General features: G+C 36.3%; 1 protein-coding gene across 1 annotated transcript in view; it reads right to left on the bottom strand.

Moving 5' to 3' along the window:
• Positions 1-2,397: 2,397 nt before the first annotated feature.
• The window catches only part of Tbc1d22 (TBC1 domain family member 22), a 122,885-nt gene continuing 100,686 nt past the window's right edge, over positions 2,398-24,596 (bottom strand). The window contains exon 14 of the mRNA XM_090371674.1: positions 2,398-3,251. Within this exon, the coding sequence (XP_090227800.1) occupies positions 3,108-3,251 (144 nt within the window). The 3' untranslated portion in view covers positions 2,398-3,107. The remainder of the gene's footprint in view (positions 3,252-24,596) is intronic.

The following is a 24,596-nucleotide window of genomic DNA, read 5'->3' on the forward strand; positions in this document are numbered from 1 at the left end:
ATAAGCTTGCTTTCTTACATCATTTGCCACTACTAATACAATACTAAGTGCCAGACAGTTTATTAAGGAATCCCAAATGTTTTCCAGTAGATCAGCAGAGGATGCTTGATATTGTATGCTGTAGAGATACTTTGTTTCACTGCTAGTGTTGGCTATCAGTTGAAGAACAAAGGTTCTTCAATTGATAAATTTTTGTTTGGAATGGGTACCACAATGGGATATTCCCTGAATCAGTTTGATTAATGCTATCTGTAGCAATTGAAAGTGGCACATTTATCAAAGCCATCATTATTTCTCCTTTCCAATTTCAATAAGAATGCCTGCTGTTTTTGTTATTTGATTATTAAGGAACTTATTTCTGAAGTCTGCATGTGCACAATTAGCACAGTTCAAAGGAAAATTATGATCTATGATAAACAATGCAAATAAGAATTCAGCACATATGCATTCTCGTGGCTGTATTTATGGAGAAACACTGCAGAATCTTTTAAACAAATTTTAGGCACCATTATAACAAAATATACACTTTATATATCAATGATATTTAATGTTCAAATAATATATATTTTTATTTTGGTACATTATTATATAATTAAATTATTACAATGAGAGATTTACTTATTGTCTTATTAGCACCTACACCACTGAAAGAATGATTTACAACTATGGTTGGATTGGATCCATGTTTGATGAAGTCACTTTTCTGAAGCAGACAGCAAGTAACAGCCAATGAGTACATTTTTTTTTTTTTTTTTTGGTAGTTGTTGGCGCATAGGCTTCTGTGGCCATAATGCACCTCCCAAGGTTTTTGCAGTACTTTGATCCAAGCCCGAGGTGGGAATCGAACCCGCGACCTTTGGGTTACCAGGCAGGCACTTTACCCACCCGGTTAGCCTGGTCGGCCCAATGAGTACATTAGGATATTGGAAGTATTAAGGGATACCAGCTTGAATAACAAAATAAATTGAGCTGGGGAGGGAGATTTCTTTTCACATTTCTTTCTATGCATTGCATATTGTTCTTTTGCTTATTTGTTTCAAATTTCTCATTACATTGAATTTCCCTTCATTTGAAGCTTGGATGAGGGGTGGGGGGGGGACTATCTCCATATAGTACACAAAGCAAAATATGACTTCCAATTTTCACAATACATGGACAATCCTGCATAGTCTTCTTATACATTGATATAATTCTTTGGCATCTTACCCAAAGGACATTGTTAAATCAAATATAGCCTTTCCTCATGCATACAAAAAGAAAAAGTTTAAGATTACAGTGTACACAGCATGCTATCTATAACTTATACTCTGTGATACGTAATATTCTTTCACACATTCCATGTTTTTTTGCAATGTAATCTAGTAGACCTAACGAACAATGAAATTTGCATAATTGTTTTAAAAATTACAAATATGATGGAAATACTGTAATTTACTTTTTTTTTTAAGGAAAAAGCTATGTAAATATTGTGTGCAGGAAAAATGATATGAATTAGGATGCCATTAAAAATAAATAAATTCAGCATGGCCATAAACAACTTGTTTAACTTGTCTTAACTTTGGTTCTTATATTATATATATATGAAATGTTATAAAAATCTTGTGTAAAAATAAAATGCAGTGGAGGAAAAAATACTTATATAAAAAGAGAACCTTTGTAACAAGTGGAATATAAGTGGCTCTTTAATGATTAAAGCAATGCATATTTCATGAACCATGCATCAATAATGAAAGATGAGTATGTACAACTTATACAGCACTCTGCATCCCTAAATAACAATTGTTCCCATTCCCCCACCACCTTACTTAATCCAGACTTAATTAAAATTCTGTTACTGCTCTTATCAAAAGAACAGTTAATGTTAACCACTGTGAAAGGCACCTTTTAAGGGTGAGCAATCAGGTTTACAACACTTATATATATATATATATATACATACACACAGACACACACACACACACACAGCACTTCAATCACATTGACTGAAAAATTGAGAGCTTTCTCCAAACAATAGAACCCACAACTCTCAATCATGGAAGACAAGCACTTAGTAAAATGCAATAAGTGGAAAGGGAAAAGGAATCAGATTCTAAACACAAAGTTCCATCTCTTTGTAATTAAATAAATTTACATATGCCTCCATTTTCAAACTAAATTGTCATGATAATAAATGTGATTCAAATATATATATATATATATTTGAATCACATAACATTTACTATTTATACCTGGTAAATACACCTAGATTTTTCAATGGCCATGATGTACAATTTAGTACCTATACATAATTTAATTAAAAACATTATATAATATAAAATAAGTTTTACAAACTTAATTCTCCAGCTTCTTTTTTTTTTCTTTCATTTCATTTCCTTGTTGATTTATAACAGAGGATGCAGATATAATACAGTAAACTAGAATTTACAATAAGCATGTAAGAGGGTGGACACCAATTTGTTCATTTTTGCAAGTATAAACATAAGTGTGTGTGCGCACAACAACCTTTGTGTAACATTTTTCTTCTTGATTGTGGGGCTCTGAAGAGAAGCCAAGGCAGCTCAAGAGTAATTTCCATTTTACACAAGGACATTTCTTCGTGAAGGCAGATGTTTTTGTAGTGCACAACAGTGGACAGCATCTACACTGGAGAAAATGATGCTGGCACAAAGATTCGGTCCAGTGTATCACAGTATCACAGTCAGGACAGGAGACAGTTCAAGGTAGTGGTACAGAAATAGGTCTACAAAAAATGTGCTGTAAAGAAAGTGATATGCTATCCCACAGGACAGGATGGTCATGGCAAAAATAAGTTACTCTGGTGTAGCTCATATGATGCATCAAATTCCCATCAAATGGAATCAGATTTTCTTGATGCCTTTGTATGAAAAGACAAAATGGCAAACACAGTGCAAATGCACATCCTGAGTTAGAATCTGATAAATCTTATACAGCAAGATTTCAAGAGGTCCACTGCTCAGTTTCACGCAGAAAAATTGTATCCAGCCAAGACTGTCCAATATCTTATCTTACAAAAAGTTTTGGAAATGCCAATTTTATTTACAGAGTGGCATCTTGCCCAAATTAGCTAGCTATTGGCTGTATAAATTTCATTCACATTTATGATTAGGCTGTAGATGATTCGGTGCATCAGCAAATGTGAATTTTAACCTATAAGCTTCTGCTACAAGCAAGGTGATCTCCTCATTTCCCCAATGTAGGGTAGGTAGGTTCTGAAGCATCAGCATTAAACCCTGAAATAAAATAATTAAAATAGTTAATTTCCTGTTACTATAACATGCATATAACAGTTAAATTACCAGAGAAAGTCAATCCCTTTACCTTTTATAAACAACAAAGTCTATATAATTTAAAAGACAGCCAAAGAAAAGCATTATATCGGCTGTGTTAGGGTACCAAGTGTACGAACATGTGCATGTACAATAATGCTAGGAGCAGTGTAAATAAATTTGATGAATTTGAAACACTGATTAAGTCATTAAATGCAGATATTGTAGGAATAGCAGAAATATGGTGTCACTCAGATGTAAGCCAAGACTGTCCAAAAGTGATGCTGAATTTGAATATGGGGAGTATTCCTGTACATCTCCAGTCCATCTCCTATGGACTGGAGATGTACAGGAAGGATATGTTAAGTGACAGGAGAGGTGGAGGGGTTATGATCTTAGTTAAGAAGAATATTAACTCGAAGGCAGTGCATCCAGTGGTCTTGGTTGAGAAGTGCAATGTTGAGTCAGTTTGGTGTGATATAAACACTGGGAAAACAAAATTGAGTGTATTGTAGGTTTAATGACTGTGATGAGTATACCAAACAGCTATCCAGGGAAATAGAGTGGGTGGGCCAGCAAATCAGAATGTCTCAATGAGGGATTTTAACTTTCCAGAAGTTGATTAGAATTTGTGAGTTGGTCACACGCACGCGTGCGACTTTTGTGGATTTCTTGAATGACTATTTTCTACAGCAGCATGTTAGAGAGGCAACAAGAGTAAGCAATACTCTTGATCTGGTTATCAGCAGTGATTCTTCATGCATTAAGAATCAGCGCCTCTGTAGCCAGGTGGGAAGGAGCAACAGTGCGTAGCACACGCTTCTTGATTACACCGGGGTTCGAGCCCATCACCACCAAATACGGAGGATGCGGAAAGGTCAGGGAATGACCACCGCATATTCCCGGAGCAATATGGCCTTAGTTGCTAATGCTCCTAAAAACCAAACAACAGCATTAAGAATCTGCAGGTAAAAGACCCACTGGGTGGTACAATCACAGTGTATTAATGTGGAATTTAATAACTAATGTCAAGAGTAAAGGAAGAAGCTTTTGCTTTCGTAAGGATGATTACAAAGGTCTTGGACAGTTTTTAGATTGTGTGCAGTGGGACCAATTGATGATGTTACCAACAGCAAATTCTAATGGGAGGTATTCAGGGAACTAATCAAAGAAGCTAATAGGCTTTTCCTACGAACAGAGAAATACTGTTCAAGGCTTAGACCTAAATGGATTTCAGATGAACTACTGAGACATGTAACAGAAGAAAAGTGCATGGAATGCACATAAATTATCAGTTGATACAGAAGCCTATAATAGATATAAACTAATCTGTAACCAAGACAAATGAGGTTAGGCAAGCTAAGGCAGCAAAGAATTCTATGCTTATATTGAGAGTAGACAGAATGGTTGAATCACATTGGTTAACTTGATGTCCATGGGTTAACTATTGATGGCCCTCCTCAGATTGCTGAAAAATTGAATAGGTATTTTGCATCTACATTCACACATAAAATTCTTTAGGGATGGGGATGCCAGACGTTTATGAAACTAATGAGGAGCTAAACAACTCTGTGTAACTGAAAGGAAAGTGGAGGAGAAATTGTTGAAGGAGGACATAAAAAAGGCACCTGGGGTGAATGGAATCTAACCAATCATATTAAGGGAGGCAACAAAGGAGGTAAGCAAACCCTTAGACATAATTATGAGAGCATCTCTGGATTCATGGGAGGCCCTATGGACTGGAGATGTGCGAATGTATCTCCAATTCATAAAGGGGGATCAAAAGGTGACACGAGCATTTACAGACCTGTTAACTTAATGTCTGTTCCAGGGAAAATAATGGAATCACTGGTTAAATAAGTAATTCAGGACCATCTGGACAAGCATGCAATTATACTGCAATCACAGAATGGATATGTTAAGTAGCAGTCTTGTCTAACCAACCTGATAGATTAATGTGATGCAGTGACCATAGAACTGGATGCAAAAAATAATTTTGACATGATATACTTGGATTTCAGGAAGGATTTTGATACCATTACAGATAAAAGATTGCTGTACAAACTGGAGCAATGTGGCATTAAGTGTAAGTTACTGCTAGGGATGAAGGGATGGAGTTAATAGTGGAATTCCCCTGGAATCAGTGCTGGGCCCATTGTTGTTTTCAATATTTATCAATGATATTGATGAAAGTATATCAGCTTTAATGTCTAAGTTTGCAGATGATACAAAGGTTGGCAGAGTGGTTAACGACAGTCATGAGGGTGAATTACTGCAACAAGATCTGGGAAAATTGGGTCGATGGACTGAGAAATGGCAGTTGAAGCTTAACATTGACAAATGCAAGTTACTGCATATGGGTATCAGTAACCCCAGAGTAACTTATCAACTGTATTACTCCACTCAGAATAGTGGAGAATGAAAAAGAGTGGGGGTAATTGTGCAGTCAGACATGAAATTATCTGAGAAGTGCAGACATGCTTCCAGGACACCTCTTGAGGTTTTTGCCAATGATATACAGAAATTTGTTAGCAGGCATAAGGCAGTGATTATCACTTTGTATAAGGCCATGATTAGGCTGCATCTTGAGTAATGTATATGAGTCTGGAGGTCTCACTTTAGGAAGGATGTAGATCTGCTGGAACAGGTATGGAGAAGGGGAACCAGACTGGTGAAGGGAATAAAAGGGTGCTCTTACCTAGAAAAGCTTCATTTCTACAAATTGTAGTGTCTTGAGACTAGACACCTGCAGCGGAGATCTGATTGAGGTTTTTAAAGCCTTGAATGGATTGAGTAAGCTGAATGTTAAATGGTATTCTTCCACTTGCTGAGATTACACATCATCATCAGCCATTTCAATCCATTGCAGGATGCAGGCCTTCTCCAGCAACTTTCCAGTTCCTTCTATTTTGTGCAATGGCCATCCATTTACTACCCACAAACTCATGAATTTCGTGTGTCTATCTCCGTTGCTGTCATCTGGGTTTTCTTTTAGCTCCTTTGAAAAATAACAGAATGGGTACCATTCTGTTATTTTCTTAGTCCATTTGTTATCTTGTCTTCGAGCTATGTGTCCTGCCTAAGGCCATTTCAGTTCTTTAATTTTGATAAGAATGTCCATTATTTGTTTGCTGCCTAATCCAGGCAGTGTTTCTCTTCTTATCTAAAAGTCTGATTCCTAATATAATTCGTTCCATTCTTCACTGTGTAGTTTTCAGCTTCTCTTCCATTCTTTTGGTGAGTGCCCAAGTTTCACTTCCATAAGTCATGGTGGGGAGTATATGTTGGTTCATTATTTTATGTTTCAGACAAATTATGGATATTACTCCTCAGTATGTGACTATATTTCCTGAATGCTATCAATCCGAAATTTATTCTTCTATTGACTTCCAGCCATTTATCATTATTACAGCTAATGACTTGTTCCAGATAAGTATATGAATCCAACTTTTTAATTACTGTTGCTTCAATGATTATATCCCTTTCTGTAGCATATGTGTTCATCATTACTTTTGTTTTAGCCATATTCATCTTTAGTCTGAAATTCTTACTAACTCTGCATAGCTGATTAAGATTTTCCTCTAATTCTTTGGGATTGTGGCTTATGATCACAATGTCATCTGCAAATCATAAATGGTTTAGGTACTCTACATTCACATTGACTCCTTTCTGCGCCTATATTGTGTGCGACTTACCATTCTGTAATCACTTCCAACATTTACCTTGATCAGGATGGTAACATCATTTACAATATATCTTCTGTTAGTAAGGATGAAGTCGATTTCATTTGTAAATCCATTTGGGCTCTTCCATGTCCACTTTTTGTTCACCCCTTTCTTGAAAAAAAAAAGTGTTCATTACTGACATTCCTTGAGATTCTGCAAATTCCATAAGTTTTTCACCTCTTTCATTTATTTCACCAATTCCAAAATATCCTAGTTTCCCATTCTCTGCTGTTTTGTCTCTTTCCAACTTCAGCATTGAAGTCCCCCATAATAATGGTGTAGTGAGTTTTCTGTTCATCTAGAAGTGTCTCAATTTTGGTGTACATTTCTTCAGCCTCTTCATCATCATGGCTCGACATTGGTGCATATATCATTATGACCTTTAATTTGTACCTCTTCAAAATCCTGAGTAGTAGCCTCGACACCCTTGGTGATGTACTTTTGAATTCCGGAATTTTTTTTTTTATTTCTTTATGGACCAGAAAGCCAACTCCACCTTCACTCTTTTCACTGTTTCCATACAGCAGATTTCCACTTGATAAACTTATGTGATTCATTTCTTCTTCTTGTTTCAGCCAAGCTGATGATATTCCAATTCACATTTTCTAATTCCTTTTCCAGTTCTAATATCTTATCTTCACCATTGAGCGATCTTAGGTTGCAACAGGCCAAGTTCAGTTTCCGTGCATGGCAGTCTGGTCATACCCAGAGATTCTTAGCACCCTGTGCTTCCACTCCTCTTGCTGCTGTAAGAGGGGGGGGAGCGAAAGCTGCTGGGGACTGAGAGCCATTTGTTTCGTCGTGTTGTCACGTACTGGAGGGTTTGGTCTTTTCCTTTTCACACTGACCAGGCGTCTTGAAGAGAACCACTTTACGCATTCGTTGCCACCAAAGTGACATAACAGGGCTTACCATCGAGAAGGTGTGCATGAGTGGACTTGAGGGAGGCAGGCCAACCGGACTTCTCCTAAATCTTCTAAAATAGAAAGATTGGATCCATCAGTGTTTTAGACTGAGTATCTGATAACACACAGAATGCCTGTTCCCCTCTAAACCCCTATGAGGGGACATAAATTCAAATCGAGGAAGTATGGTTGCAGGATAGATGTGGAAGTGGATGGAGTGAATTCCAGTCAGAACTAGCCAAACTCTTGGAGGGTACAGATAGGTGAACTGTGTAGGATTTTTTTTTTTTTTTTTTGCTGATGTTATATAAGCTTGCTTTCATGTATCCATTACTACTATTACTATTACATAATGGAAGCATGTTTTTTTTTTTTTTTGTTTAAGGCTTAATCTACTTTCTTAATTTAACTAGGGGTATTTCCATTCAGTATTAACATTTCAAAACAAATAAAATACTACACATACTCTAAAATATACAGGAAAACTGTTTCTTAAGTATAGAAGCATGGGACCACCCCCTTTTTTTTTTTTTTTTAATAAGAAGGCAAAGTGATATGAAAAATACATCAACATCCAATTTTTAAGGTTATAAATGGCTTTTCTCTATTTTAATCTCTTACCAGGTTTCGTAAAGATATATCTCCTTTTTCTTGTTTTCTCCAAGCTTTTAAAGTTACACCGTTATACAGAATTGTATATCAGCAAACTAAGATCAAAAACACAGCTGCATGCAAGTTCAAAATCCATCTTATTTTTCCCTAATGCGTAAACTCTTTCTTCTTGCAACAACAAAAAATAATATAAAATAAAAATAATGCATTCAGCATAACCAAAGGCTATGTACACACTTAGGCATTCCGCAAACATGCATAATACATGTTATCTGTTACATTATACGGGTCTGTACTGAAGTGTATCAATATCTAAATCATTGAAAGGTCCACTGGTTGTTCACAAACTGTAGTCAAAATATGGGATCCTTACAAGTAACATGTGGAACTTTTATGCAATACAATAAAATGAAAACCTTTTTCATTGTTCAACTCCATTTTATTTTACTTATTTAACATTACAAAAAAATTTATTAAAGAACTGCTGACAAAGTTTCTCTTCATAGAAGACTCTTTGGTTAAAAAACTAGTCAATCACACTATCACAAATGGAGTTACATAACATCCTGTGATGTTTCATTAAAAAACTGACAACAATACAGATAGATCATGCTGCAGACTGAACAAAGGCAAATGATACAGTAATACTGTCCACACTTGAGCATCTGTTGTAATGAGCATTTTACTGTAATGTTAACATTTCATGTAAACATTACAGTAGAATATTCGTGTGGATAATAAATTTTATAAAAATATTAGTAGCCCAAAATGGTTAAAATGTCCAAGTCAAATAGTAAATGTAATAAAATAACAGACAGCCATAAAAGAGAATGGCTATCACATAACGGTAAACCAGTTTAACAAGAAAGTGCAGGAAGCCAAGGACACACACAAAAGATAATACAATAAAGTTAAAACAAGAAATGGGGAGAGGAAGGGGGAAAATAAGGTGAACAACAAACCAAGAAAATATAAAAATAACTCAGTATAAAAACTTTTTGAAATTAATTTAGAAACGAAAATAAGCTAAGTACCCATACTGGCCATGGTTGAAAGTCCAAAATTTTAAATATCACAATATAAAAATCCAACGGCAAATAGCATGCAAAGTATAAAGCCAAGTCATAACAGGAAATACAAAAAGAATGCAAAGGGGGAAGTTACAGAAGGGGCAAGCAAAAGATAGAAATGAAAACATAAATTACTGGATATAATTTAACAAAAACAAATAATAATACTCATTATGGAGATAAATGGCAAAGTAAAAATAAATGGTTTTGATGACTGCTAATGATGCCAGGACTACTGAAGAAAATCAAGGCCTAAAAGTATGAAATGCTGGATAATCATCCAAAATGAAAACTATGAAAGCTGCAAATTTATTTCAAACTAGATTACAGCAGAATGCTTGTTTCTGGACACAGCTTTAAACTACCCTCTATAGGAAGTAATTCATATGTTATAGGTGTGACAAAAACCAGACGACCAAGCACAAATGCTACTTGTTTCAATTGCTGCAGCTTTTACACTATGCAGAAAGGAAATAAATTGCATTACAAAGTGAACTCACAGAGAACCTCAAAAATTCATAACTTTCTGGATATTTCTGCGAGGGTAGTCACCTATACAAGGATAAAGGTAAAATAGGCTGGCTGAACTTAAAAAAAAACCCAGCAAGTCCAGCAGCCTTTTTCCAAATTTATGCATCATGCTCCATTAATAATTTCCAAACACTAATTTCTTTCTGTTTTACATATTTTCCTAGACCATATGTCATTGTTACTATGCGTTGGCAACATTAAAAATTATTCATTTTGCAAGACATGTAGAATAGATGTGCGAAAATTTGCCTTTAGCCAGCGGGTGGTTAATTGCTGGAACAAACTTCCATCTGTAGTTGTGGAAGTTGATAGGTTAAATAAATTTAAGGAGGAACTGGACAAACATTTAGAGGGAATTGTTTTGTAAATTTTTTTTTTTTTGGCTGATGCTGCATAAGCTCATACACTTGCTTTCTTGCATCACATGCCACTACCACCACCACTACTACTACATTCGATACAACACAGTGTAGTGCTTAATAGTAGAGTAGTATATATTTAGTTTCTAAGGTGATTCAATTGCTGGAATCATATTGCACTATTATACCTCATTAAAAAATACTGGACAATTGCAACACCTACATCAGTGGCAGCATTCAACTCACAGCCTTTATTTTCTTAGGAAAATATGTTGTTACCCACTGGACCAACCTAACAGTAAAGGTTAAAATTTTGGCATAATGCTGTCAATTATCATATGTGGACATTATAGGGATCAAGATTACTATGTAATAAAAATAAAAAATTATCCCTGAATACTTATGCTGTATACATATAAAAAAAACCAAAAAAAACCCAGAACACTGTCACCTAGGATGCCGGATTTATGAGATTCTACAGTACCAAACGCTACATGGATACATAAACTGAAAAACTGCATAGGAATGCTAAGTTATTATGAGTGAAACTATAAAATGCAAATAGACAGAAAAACAATTCCAATTTAACCTGAGCAGAATGGCAGTAGGTAAAGATATGCACAAAGTTGCTGTATCAAATACTACTGAACATACACAAGTATAAATCAAAAATTAAGAAATAAAGAAAACAGTGAAAAGAATAATATTAAGCAGTACTGTCTTGTGCAACACAGTAGAAGTAAACATTGCCAGAATATATAATTAAAAATAAATGGTAAAAGTCAGTATAAACATTAAAAGTAAGGGTAGCTGATAATAAATTTTATAAAAATAATTAACAAAATGACTAAAATATCTGAAAGTCAAATAGTAAATAGAATAAAATAATATAAAGCCATAGAAGAGAATGACTAAGATGAAATAACACAAAAATCCAACAGCAAACAATTTGAATGAGAAAGCACAGGAAGCCAAGGACACACACGAAGTTAATACAGAATGGAAAATAAAGGATTTGCTTACAAAGAGTGCAGAAAACAATTATAATGAAAGAATTATGAAGAAAATAGTATGAAGGCATAATTTTGTCTTCATATAGTTATCCAGTTCTTAGGGAAGTTTAAAGGAAAAAAAACGACAGGAAGAAAGTATATAAACATATTACAATGTTTACAGAGTCAAAAATTAGGTCGTGAATACATTAATATCAGAAATTGGATAAGTCAACTTAACTAACATCTGCAGGGAACTCAGTCATGATGGCCTATCCAAGACACAGCATTTCATTTTCCACACATCTGCGAAAAACATCAAAGACAATACAATTGGCAATGAATTTTCAAACAGCAGATGCATAGAAAGTAGTCCCAATGCTATAGTAGTCCCAATAACCAGTTATGTATAACTGGTTATAAATTAAGTGAAAAATTAACGATATTTTAAAGTAATGTATGTGTGATAACTTAAAGTAGAATGTGGGAAAGAGGACCATGTGCTTTAATCATGTCTTTAAATTAGAAATTTTCTTCAGATGATACCCATCAAGGAATAAACTATTCTAATAGCTTTTACACACTACAATAAATAATAATCATTTATCATGGCATATAAAGTGTTAGAATAGTTTATTTGTTGAATGACTTTATACATTGTACATTGTAATAATCTTTTTTCACTGCTGAAAAAAAGGTAAAAGCTTATAATGTGCTAAAAAAAATAAATAAGTAAATTACTCAGGCTTTGCTGGGTTGGTTTTTTTTTTTTTTAGGAGCATTAGCAACTAAGGCCATATTGCTCCGGGGATATGCAGTGGTCATTCCCTGACCTTTCCGCATCCTCCATATTTGGTGGTCACGGGCTCGAACCCCGGTCTAATCAAGAAGCGTGTGCCACGAACTGCCACTCCTGCCCACCTGGCTACAGAGGTGCCGGCTTTGCTGGGAGCATAGAACATCAATCTCAAGATAGTGTCTGGCAAAAGAAAAATTTTATGGGGTATTAATCTGTCAAGGCATGTGTTTTTTTTAAGGGGCAGGAAGTGGCTATAGGAGTAAGGGAGGTTAAAGATGTTTTTAGAAACAAAAAGTGAAATTGTAAGGGGATAGGAGGAATATCTGTCCATCCCTCAGGTACCATAATAAATAGGTGGATAGAAAAGGAAGATGACACAGTTTAAAGTAATAGCAAAGAGGTGGTATTAAAAAAAATACTCCAGCAAGCTGGGAGCATAATGGTCCTGGCTAAGAAGAGTTAATACAGAAATAAGAAAATTAAAACCATATACCAAATTTGTACACATGAGAAATTTGTAGAAAAAGTGCAAAAAATTGCAAATGCTAAGGGAAGCCAAGAACAATGTTTGAAAAATAAAAGGAAAATTAGGTAGTAAATTCTGACCTAAAAGTATGTAAAGCCAAAAAAAAAATGACAGAATATTAAAAAAAACCAAAAAGAAGTAAAGTCATATGATAAGCAACATAAATGAGCAGTAATACAAGCAAAAAGAGGACAGAAATATCAATACAGATCTTGGTTACCGGAGTAGAATTAGACTTAAAATTATAATAAAGCCAAAGAAAAAGGGGAAAAATAATATAACAGAATATGAAAAATAGGGCAAAATGAAATAGAAGATGTCATTACGAAATGAAGAAATTTATTATTGTAAATAACATAAATCAGCAGTGATACAGATGAAAAAGTGGCTAAGGTGAGAAATTTCAATATAAATAATATCCACAGGAGTAGAATTAGCAAAGTAAAATTACTTGGCTTCTGTTATTATGTAATATAAAATTATAAAGAGCAGAGGCTTATACAAGGTGTTTCAAAAGTGATGGTCAATAATTTAAAGGTGAACTGTACAGACTACAATATGCAAAAAAAAAAGCCTAGTAAACATGGGTCCTTAAGTGAATCGTTTTCGAGATATTGCACATTTTTAGTTGGGATCCACCACTGACTTATCTGTTTAGGTTGGGTTATGCTCATTCTCTCCCTTTCCCCCTCTCACTGCTCTGAGAAGTAGCAGGCATACTAGTACTTGTCAAAGGATAGTCAATATGTAAAGAGGTTACAGCAACAAAGAGTACTTAAATCCTATGGATTTTTGTATCTGGAGTCATGTAAAAAGCTTGGTGTACACTTCTAACATTAACACAGTTGAGGAATTGCAGCGTCAGGTTGAAGGAGCCTTTCAGCAAATGAAAAATGGCCCAGGAATGCCTGAGAGGATTCACAACCCAATGCAGAGAAGACTACAAAGCTGCGTACGAATGCAAGGACAGCATTTTGAACACCTTTTGTAACATCCTGTAACATGTAACATCTGTAAAATCCTGTGGTGTTGAAACCAAAAATTAAAAATGTATTATCTTATGTTTAATAAAACCACCCTTAGCAAACGATTCACAGCTTTTTGCTAAACTAGTGCTCCCATAGTCAGTGGCGGATCGTAACAGAAAACGTGCCATTATGTTGAAAATGGTTCATTTGCAGCCCGATGTTCACTGGGACTTTTTTTTCTTATTTTAGTTTGTATTTTTCACCTGTAAATTATTGACCATCATTTTTGAAACACTCTGTATAAGTAAGTGGATGTTTATGATTAAAATAAAAATGTGACAAAAGCAAGCATATGTTAAGAAAGATACAAAAATAAAAAGCTAGTTAGTTAGGTTCCTATAACATGTCATGTTGTGCAAAACTGGGTTATACAGGACTAAGAAAAAGTAAAAAAAAAAAAAAAAAGGGGGGGGTTACATTCCAAAAGCTAACGAAAATACACCATTCTAGATTTCATGTATCTTCTGCTCTCTTTAAAAAATCAGCAATCTGGTTTTGTTTGCTTTTGCTTGATAAATCTTTGTGAATTTCATCATATGGAACTAAGCATTTTTGAAGTCCCCTTTTGAACTTTAGGCTCCTTTCATTCAAGAATCTGCATTCAAAAAATAAGATTCTAATTGCTCAGCTAACTTTAGGCTTTTTAGTGTAAAATTTGGACATTTAGAATTTTCATTTATGCTAACAATCTTCTGAATTGATATGGTTTTACCTCTGATGCCATTTCCACCAAATCTGCTTTGCCAACCTCTGTTTGTACAGTAATTCTTAAACATCTTCAGTAATCATATCTTTTTTTATTTCTATTAGGAGCATCGGCAACTAAGGCCATGTTGCTCTGTGTGTATTGCATGTCTATAAATTGCATGTTTCCCAAGGTAGATTTTCTGTTTTGCTGGACAAAAAAACCCAAGTTTCTGGGAGAAAAAACCATGTTACTCTTGCATGAGCCCAACTAACTCAGCCACGTTGTGAAAAAGATCCATAAAAATTCTAAATCAGGTCGTTTCCATCCAGTGTGAGAAGGAGGGCGATTCTATCAACTGTGCTACCCATGAGGGCTTCAGTAGTCTTATCATCAAAACCTTCCCCTCCTACTGATGTAGCAAGTTCTACTATCGCACCAATTCCATTTTCTGCTGGTTCAACCATATTTCCTGAATGAACTGACTCTTGCCATATATTTTTCCACACACATTTAAAGTTGACAGTTTTACTTCTTTGAGTGACAAAGCTATGATTCTGATACAGTCCACAATTGAGAAATGTTTCCATGTCTCCATTACTTCAATAAATTTGGAAACAATTTTCTCCAAAATCCATTGTAACGATTTTCTTTGGTAACGAGTTTTAAAGGTGGATATAATGCCTTGTTCTAATGGCAGAAAGAAAGAAGTTGTATTAACCTAGTACAACTGTGGTGGTAGAAACATAACTTCAACGTTTGGATGACAAATCTTTTGGATGGCCTGGCATGCTATCCAATAGTAATAAAACTTTGAAATCTAGATTTTTCCACAAGTTCAATAGCACAAAACATAACACGGGGATTTCCCAACAAAATAAAATACAAGGATTTCTCAATTTTTTTTTGACTAGCGAGTCAACAGTGAGAATTCAAAAAGAGTGGAAATGTTGAAAAATTACATCCAACATAATAGCAGGGTTTTCCCAGCACAAAAGCTCAAAAATACCCTGTTATGCAAGGTTTGCCGAAATTCTCTAACCGTGTTGTGCGATGATTGCCATAATTTATCGATCGTGTTAGAGCAAAACCATGTTGTAGAAGTACCGTGTTGTACAGGGGTTGTCTATACCTATTAAAATGTTTATTCATACTAGGTACATGTTTACTTATTCTTTTTTGCTATTTCTATTTTTTTTTAACTACTAAAAACTTTATAGTCATTTTTTAAAATTCAAACAGCCACAGCTCCATAACCATATTAGAATCAAACATGTTCATGTGAATGTCTTTCATTCTTTTCAGGTCCTAAATCAATCCTGAAAGTATAGTCCACGTTATTAAGCACTCACGAATACTGTGTGCTATGCCAGAAGTCCTTCATACAGCTCAGCTGTACCAGTATAAATACCTGGGTTTGCTTGTAACATGCACTACATTAGAAGTTAGCACGACTGGTCTCATATGGTGTGTGTGTGTGTGTGTGTGTGTGTGTGTGTCACACTACAATAACTTAAGATTTTAGTTTTACAGACATTTTGCATAAGCAAACTGGGTTTGCTACTTAGTGCATCAATCTTATTGTGGAGACACTTCACCACAAACAAACAACTTTACAGATTTATACAGTGGACCGAAAAATCAGAATATCTTATAATGGGGGACTTTAACTTCCAATATTGACTAGACCATTCATTCAGAAACACCTTCAGCACATACATCTCCTAAGCCGTAGCTTATATGTGGATAATGCTACTTCAGTATTCTATTGCCGTAATTAAAACATTATTATTTTATAAACATCAACTATTAAAAATACAAAACTCAATTCAACGTAAAGAGAGCACTATACCTCTTAGCCATAGCTAAGAAGAATATAGTATTGGCTACCTCAGTCCCACTTATCCTAATGAACTATGTTACCATCCCCAGCCATGGGGAGGCGGTTACTACTATCTAGCCATAATCTTGCTCTCCGTTTAAAAACCAAACTCACAAATTTATTAAAACTTCCAAAAAAGCTTCTATCCATGAACATGATCCATAGATTTCTTTGCTCAAGTCCACCCAAGCAGATCTCCAACTCATTCCTGAGATCAAGATAACAATTACAGTGCAACATAAGTACACTGGTTTCTTGCTGTCCACAGGAACATAAATCACTTACTGCAAGCCCCAACTCGTGCAACCTTCTTGCTAATCCGTGTCCTGTGATTAAAAATGTAGCACAGAGTCCAAACTGCTGCCAAGGATTTCTTTGTACATTCAGTATGTCTACTCGTGGCAGATACATATGGGTAACTCGGCCTTTCTCACTCGAATCCCATCTTTGTTGCCATACAGCCATTAACTCGCCTTTTATCCTAATCTTTTCATACTTCACATCAGACCGCATATATATATATATCCTTTCGGGGTCTCGACAAGAAACTATGTCCAACACTGATTTTCTAATATTATTCTTGGTACAGTATAATAATGCTGACAAAACAGTCTGCAAATCAGCCGGTAATCGACCTGCCAGAAGCTGTAAGGCATCTGTCGATACTGTTCTACAAGCACGAGTTGTGCACAGGAGAGCGAACCTCTGCACTTGGAGCAAGTATTTCTTTATTACAGAATTCGTTATTCTATGCAGCCAAGCCACTGAGGAATAAGTAATAATGGGAACAAATAAACATTCGTAGAGAAGGTTCAAAGCCCTTCCCTTTATCCCCAATCAGTCCTTATCATCCTTGTTAGCTTAGCATAAAGAACACGTATTTTGTTTTTCAAATACTTCATATGCTCATCAAAGCTCATTCTCTCCACACACACAACCCCCCCCCCCCAAAGTACTTAACGAGAGTAACATACGAGAGTAACGTATAGACATATCAAATGACCTCACAATTGGATGTCTATTCATACTTAATCCTCCCTTAAACAGCAGTTGTACAGTCTTTGTCCTTGAGATCTGTAACTTATATATCAATTCTTCCATAACTTGGGATGCAAGCATCTCTAGTTGGGATCTTGCATTACCATACACCAGTTGATGTATGGATGACTTATAATGGTATATGCATTACCATATACCATAACAAGTCATCGGCATATGCCACTATGTTCACACCAACGTGATTTCTATTAAAAAAATCATCCATCACAATCGCCCAGACATTTCAGGCCAATCACCGAACCCCGAGGACAACCTCGAGTTACTTTCACCTTATTTCTGTAAATCCAGTTCTCACAATAATCTTTCGCGTAGAGAAATACTCTCTAAAAACTGATTACAAATTATCTGAACAGCCAGTAGTTCTTATCCTATGGAGGATTCCCTCCCACCAAAGTATATCAAATGCGCCATGAAAATCAACAAATATTCCAAGGGCATAACGCCCCTCGTAGCCATGCACATAAGTTACCATCTGATAGATAGCGTCCTCTGTTGACTTTCCTTTTTTGTAACCAAACTGGTTACAAGAGGACATATGATTCTCATCATATTTAATCATAAACCGACTAATAAATAGCCGTTCACAAGTCTTAGCTATCACAGATAGTAAGGCTATGGGACAATATGAATCTGGTTCACTAGGAAGTCTATCAGGACTTTTCATTATTAATTTCAAAATGGCCACTCTCCACACTTCAGGGAAGGAACCAGACTCCAAACATTTGTTAAACATTTTCATTATCAAATCAGACCTTATCTGGAACACTCGCTTCGTTATCTTCACCTCGATTAGATCAGGACCAAGTGACTGGCCATCCACTGCCCATGCAACAGCATCATATATTTCTTCCATAGCAAAATTTTGCTCACATATATTGGAACAATATGCAGCATTGCCCTGCACCATATTATTTTGTTCTTGACTCAATTCCTGATTATCTATATCAGGGAACAATTCATCCAGGATCATGTCCATGGACTCGCTCCAACTTAAAGTTTCAAAATTCCTATTTTTCACAGTAAAATTTATTGAATTTAAAACATTTTTCAGTTATTAACTTAAAAATAGAATTCCAGGGATCTCTTGAGCCTTTTTCTGATACATACGACTTCCAAGAAGTCTGCTTCACAACATTTATGGCCTTAACATAATCTCGAAACAAGTTCTTATATATAGATTTATACTATTCTATCATTTGAATAGTATAAACAACCCTTCTATATCGCTGAAATCACTTCCTTACTGTTCTTAAATCTACTTTCATTTGCTGCAAGTCTCCATTCCACCACATTACAGGTCTTGTTCTCATCTTTTTCTTTCTCATACTAGAATTCGAAGCCCTAAAGACAGCACCCTGGAAATTATTTACATAATCTTCAACACTAAGTGAATCCCAATTAATTTCATTCACTATTGAATTGAAAGTCAGATCAAAGCATTCTTAATTAGCAGTCCCAACAGAGAATCTATCAGCCTCTTACTTCTCTTACCATTATGATTACTTGTGGTTAGTTAATTCACAACCTTCCAGTCATGTATCTTATACAGCATAGACACGGTACACACTGTAACATCAATATAGGACTGCCCATGTACTGAGCTATATGTTGGACAATGGCCTAGTATATTAACAACAACCATTCCTGAGACAGACAAGAAGTCCTCAAGGATCTCGCCTCTATCATCAGACTGCTCACTGCCCCACAGAATGGATTTGGAATTGGAGTCCATCGGAATTAATATATGACAACCTTGAAGTACATCTCATACTTTCTCCAAGTAACTAATATATGGAATTATACTGTCAGAGTGCCGACAGTAGAGGGAAACAAAATATATTCTACCAATAGCGCCAATAACTTCAGCACAAATTATGTTTTCATTGGATAGACTAGAAATCTTGGTAACCACCAAATCATGCCTCCTCACCACTATTGCAACTTTCGGACTATCACCATCTGACAGAACTCTATAATTCCTTGGATAACCATGTACATTGCCCCTTATTTCATATGGTTCCTGCAAGAGACTTACATCAATGCTTTTCTTTTCCAAATGTACCTGTGCAGCCACAGCTTTTGCTCTTTGTTCATTCAGCTGTAATATACTTAGATTCTCAGCCATAACTTATTTTATTTTCATATAGTTCCAAAGCTCTCTTGTACTCAGGACAATCCTTATCAATAGCAGTGTGATCACACTTCCTGCTTCTATTCTTACAATTACAGCAGATCGGTCTCTGTCTTTTTAATGCAGTCCTTATATGCATGCCCCATTTGGGCACAATGTCCACATACTGCATCTCTTCTACAGTATTTAGATACATGACCAAATCCTAGGCATTTGTAGCACTGAGAATATTTCTGTATATTTATATGCCATCCAATTGACATATATCCTCTCTTTCTGACTTATTATATTCCAAAGCCTCGATCTCACTGCCAAAATCCAATTAGACACATTTTCAATTTTTAGTATTATTTATCAAAACAACTTCAACTTTTTTAAAGAACTCATTCCTGGACACCCCACAGTCTTTAGAATTCTTTATCAGAAATCTGTTCTAAAAGCTCTTCCTTCTGCATATCCTTCTCAATGTCAAACAGTACTATTCTAGGATGAACAATCCTTGGAATCACATACTTCAAACCAATTTCCTGAATCCGTAGACACCCTCTAATTTTCTTAATATCATCCTCCCCCTCTTGCCTCCAGAAAAATTCTGCAGTCCCTGATTGTTCTTATATTCTTAACTTTTATTTCTTTCAAGACTTGTTTAACGTCCTCACTTGTCTTGAATCTCTCACTAGCAGCTTTAATCAGCACAACTTTTGGTGGCTTCTTGGTTTTCTTCAATGGTTCTTGAACTGCACTAGCATAACTTTTCTTTTCCTTTTTCTTGCTTTCTAATTTTTCTTTTAATAACAAGTTTTCCATGTGGACATCCATAGCTTTTGTTTCAAGAACATCCCATAGATCTAAAATTGTTCCCATAGCAGCAGTTAGAACTTTACTGTGGACATCATATAAATAAGCTCTCAACTTGCCTCTAATTTCTTTGACATGCTCAAACCCTTCATAATTAGATCTTTCTTTACTTGCATCAGTTTTCCTTTTCTTATAAGAACCGGTTTTCTTTGCACTATCTTGATCCTTCTTCTCAGCACTATTGCTGGCTCTGGTTTTTCTCTTCTTTGTATCACTTGAACCTTGTGAATTAAGCTGAAGACGAGAGAGAGAGAGAGAGAGAGAGAGAGAGAGAGAGAGAGGAGGACCTAAGACTAGGAGGAGTCCTTGTCAGGGTCCGCCCAGAAAACACTTCCATCTCTGTTAACTCTTGAACTTGCGACAAGATTTCTCCCGTTATTTCCTCTCTTTCATCATCCATCACCTCCGATGTTGCAGCAACCAATTCTTCTTCACTTAAGGCCTCAGCCTGTGACCACCAAATACGGAGGATGTGGAAAGGTCAGGGAATGACCACCGCATATCCCTGGAGCAATATGTCCTTAGTTGCTAATGCTCCTAAAAAAAAAAAAAACCAACCAACCAAACCAACTTAAGGCCTCATCTGATTCAAGAGCACTCGCCATGTATACAATAAAACCAAATTATGTACAATTAAAAGTTAAATCTCAATTTAGAGAAGCAACAACTATTTACACTATATACAAGGCTCAAGAGTCCTGGCTCACAGCTTTTCTGAATGAAATACTAAAAGACTCTGAAATCTATCAGCAGTCAATAAAAACCTTCCATGACCTAAGTTTAATGGGTTGTGGTCCCAGGAGCAAAACTCAAGGGCACGGAAATACTCTTAACAATTTTCTCTCTAACCCAGAATCAAACAGTATAGTCCATCTAAGCAGCCGGGGAAATCTCCCCGACTGCCCACCCCAGACTACGAGGAAGTAAGGTTCTAAACTGGTTCTGTCACCAATTAATTATAACAAAGCAAGAAACAAGTAAGCAAAATTTTAACACAAAACTCACAATCAAATTTTATATCTCTCAGATAACTCGCTTTGCTAAGCACCCCAGAATAGTCCCTGGGGCATATTGACTAGACCAGGGGTCGGTAACCTATTTTGAGAGAAGAGCCATTTTTGATCTAATTAAAAAAAGAGAATCCGAAGAGCCGCACCTCAGCTCAAGCTGGGAGGAGAAGGGGGTGGGGAAGTTTTTTTTAAGAAATGGAATAGTATTATCAGTATTAATAAATAAAATTTCAAAATATTTATTAAAAAAATATTTTGAAATTTTATTTATTAATACTGAAAACACGTAACAAACATCCAATTAGGTAAGAATTAATCTGACTTTTGCTGCTGAACTTATTGAGTGAGTCTCTCAACATCAGACAACTACGCTGTAATTTTCATTTTTAAAAATGTTGAGAGACTCTCATTGTTCAGACAGTTTCTTGATTTATTTTAAATATAGTTCATGTTTGAAAATATTTGCCCACAGAAATTCATTAAACCAAAAATTGAGAGAAGTCCAAACATAAATCTTTTCAAATTTATATACGTGTCCACACATTGAACACAATTTAGTCTTGGCTTTTTCAACTCATCTATCGCCATCCATTTGTATAGAATTGCAAGGGCAACCTTTTGCCTCTTCAAATCCTCAATTTCAGTTTTAAAGCATTTTAATCCTGCATTCCACATGTCCTTGTTTTTCAGTCCTCTAACTACATTTAAAATTGTGCTTCATGTGGGCTAAAATTTAAAGAGCCGCAAGTTGCCAACCCCTGGACTAGACGTTATGAGTTGGTAACTCACACAGCAGCAAGACTTTTGTTGATTTATGCACAAGTGTTTTGTACACCAGTACATTAGAGACAATACTCTTAATCTGATTATTAGCAGCTAAACTTCATGCATTAAGAATCTGCAGATAAAAGAGCTACAAGTTGGCAGTGATCACAGTGTAATGATGTGCAATTTACTTAAATACACTGAAAGGACAGAATTCATGGGATACCTGGTTCCTGGGCAATGCGAGCCTGTCACCCCCTCTCGCTAGATGAACCCACCACTTGGCAAGTATATTGGTACACCACATTCACATAGATAGTAATTCGATGTCAGTATGGATAAACATCGTGAGTTAACCGACTTTGAGAGAGGGATGATAGTGAGTGCCTGACACATGGGTCAAAATCATGGAGGTGGTACAGAAATTGCACTATCCCCATCTAGACAGTATCAAGAGTGTATCGGGAATACAGCATTTCAGGAATAACACCTCATCGTGGACAGCTCTGTGGGCGGAGAAAGGATGAACGTGGCTGTTGATGTCTGTCTCACATTGTTTCAGCCGACCAAAGAGCAACAGTGGCACAAATCACTGCAGACTTCAACAAGGGAGGTGCCAGAAATGCCTCCACCAAGACCATCAGGCGAGCATTAGCCGCAATAGCTTATATGAGCTGCCGACCCACCAGAGTCCCATTGCTAACACCACGACACAGGACTCTATGCCTCAACTGAGTGAAAGATCATACGTCTCATTTTGTTATTTTGAGCAGACAAGGGGGGGGGGTTGTATCTGGCAGAAATTGTATGAAGCTATGCACCCATCATGTCAACAAGGAACTGTTCAGGCAGGTGGATGGTCAGTAATGGTCTGGGGTGTGTTCAACTGGTACACATTGGGACCTCTGGTATGTCTAGACGCATCTCTGAAGGTCCAGGTTACGTGTCCATCCTTGCAGACCATCTGCAAGGAAGGTCTTCATGCACCCACAGGACAATGGACTCTTCCAGCAGGACAATGCACCACCCCGCAGAGCCGTGGTGACTAGAACGTGGCTCGAAGAGCATTCTGCAGAATTTACCACCATGGAATGGCCTCCCTGTTCACCAGACATGAACCCTGTGGAGCATCTTTGGGATGCTGTGAAAAGGTCCATTCGAGATTTGGATCCTCCACCCAGGAATGCAATGCAATTATGGACAGCGGTGTAGCAAGCATGGATGGAAGTACCTGTGGAACGCTTTTGTGAACTAGTGGACTGCCGTGTGACTGCCCTTATCCGAGCAAAAGGTGTGCCTACCCGGTAGGCACACATTTTACTAGGTAGGTATCCCATGATTTCTATCCATCGGCGTATATTACTGCTGTCCAGGGCAAGAGAAAGGGCTTTTGCATTCATACTAGGTAGGTATCCCATGCTTTTTGTCCACTCAGTGTATATTACTACTGTCCAGGGCAAGAGAAAGGGCTTTTGCATTCATAAAAGTGATTACGATGGTCTCAGATAGTTCTATACAGTGGAACCAAATGATGCAGGTTATCAAGAGAAAATTCTAAATCGGAAGCATTCAGGAATGTAATCACAGAAGATACTAGTTCATCTTACAATATTTTAGACCTAAAAGATTGTCAGATGAACTGATGACTCATGTACATAAAAACTAGTTTGAAATCAAGTTACAAAGGAGGTTAGGCAAGCTAAGGCAGATTACGAGATTCTCTGGAATAATTATGATAACTGAGAGGAATGTGGAAGAGAAATTGTTGAAGATTAACATATAAAAGGCACAAGGGTGGACAGGATCTATCCAGTCGTATTGAGGGAATCAGTAAAGAAAGTAAGTGAATCTTTAGCCAAAATTATGAGAGCAAACTTGGATTAAGGGAAGGTCTCTAGGGACTGGAGATGTGCAAATGTATCCTAAATTCACAAAAGGGTATCAAAAGATGACATGAGTAGTTACAGACCTGTTAGCTCGACTTTTGTTCCAGAGAAAATAATGGAATCACTGGTTAAAAAAGTCATGGAGGACCATCTAGACAGGAATGCAGTTATACCTCAGTTAAAGCATAGATTTGTTAAGGGACAATCTTTGACAAGTCTGACTGGATATTATAACACAGTAACAAAGGAACTGGATGCAAAGAATAATTTTGACATCATACGAGGTGTGTTTAAAAAGTAATGAGACTGGTGCTATAAAATTTTTTAGTAACAACTGAACTACAAATCAACATTATCCCCTTCAAAATAGTTCCCTTAGGAAGCCATACACCTCCGGAGACGTTGCTCCCACTCCCAGTAGCAGTGCTGGAAGTTTTCAACTGAAAGTGCCTTCAGCTGGTCTGTCATGACCTTTTGGACGTTGTC

The sequence above is a fragment of the Mastigoproctus giganteus genome, chromosome 4, assembly GCF_048544385.1.
Source record: "Mastigoproctus giganteus isolate SK-2022 chromosome 4, ASM4854438v1, whole genome shotgun sequence".
Lineage (NCBI taxonomy): Eukaryota > Metazoa > Arthropoda > Arachnida > Uropygi > Thelyphonidae > Mastigoproctus > Mastigoproctus giganteus.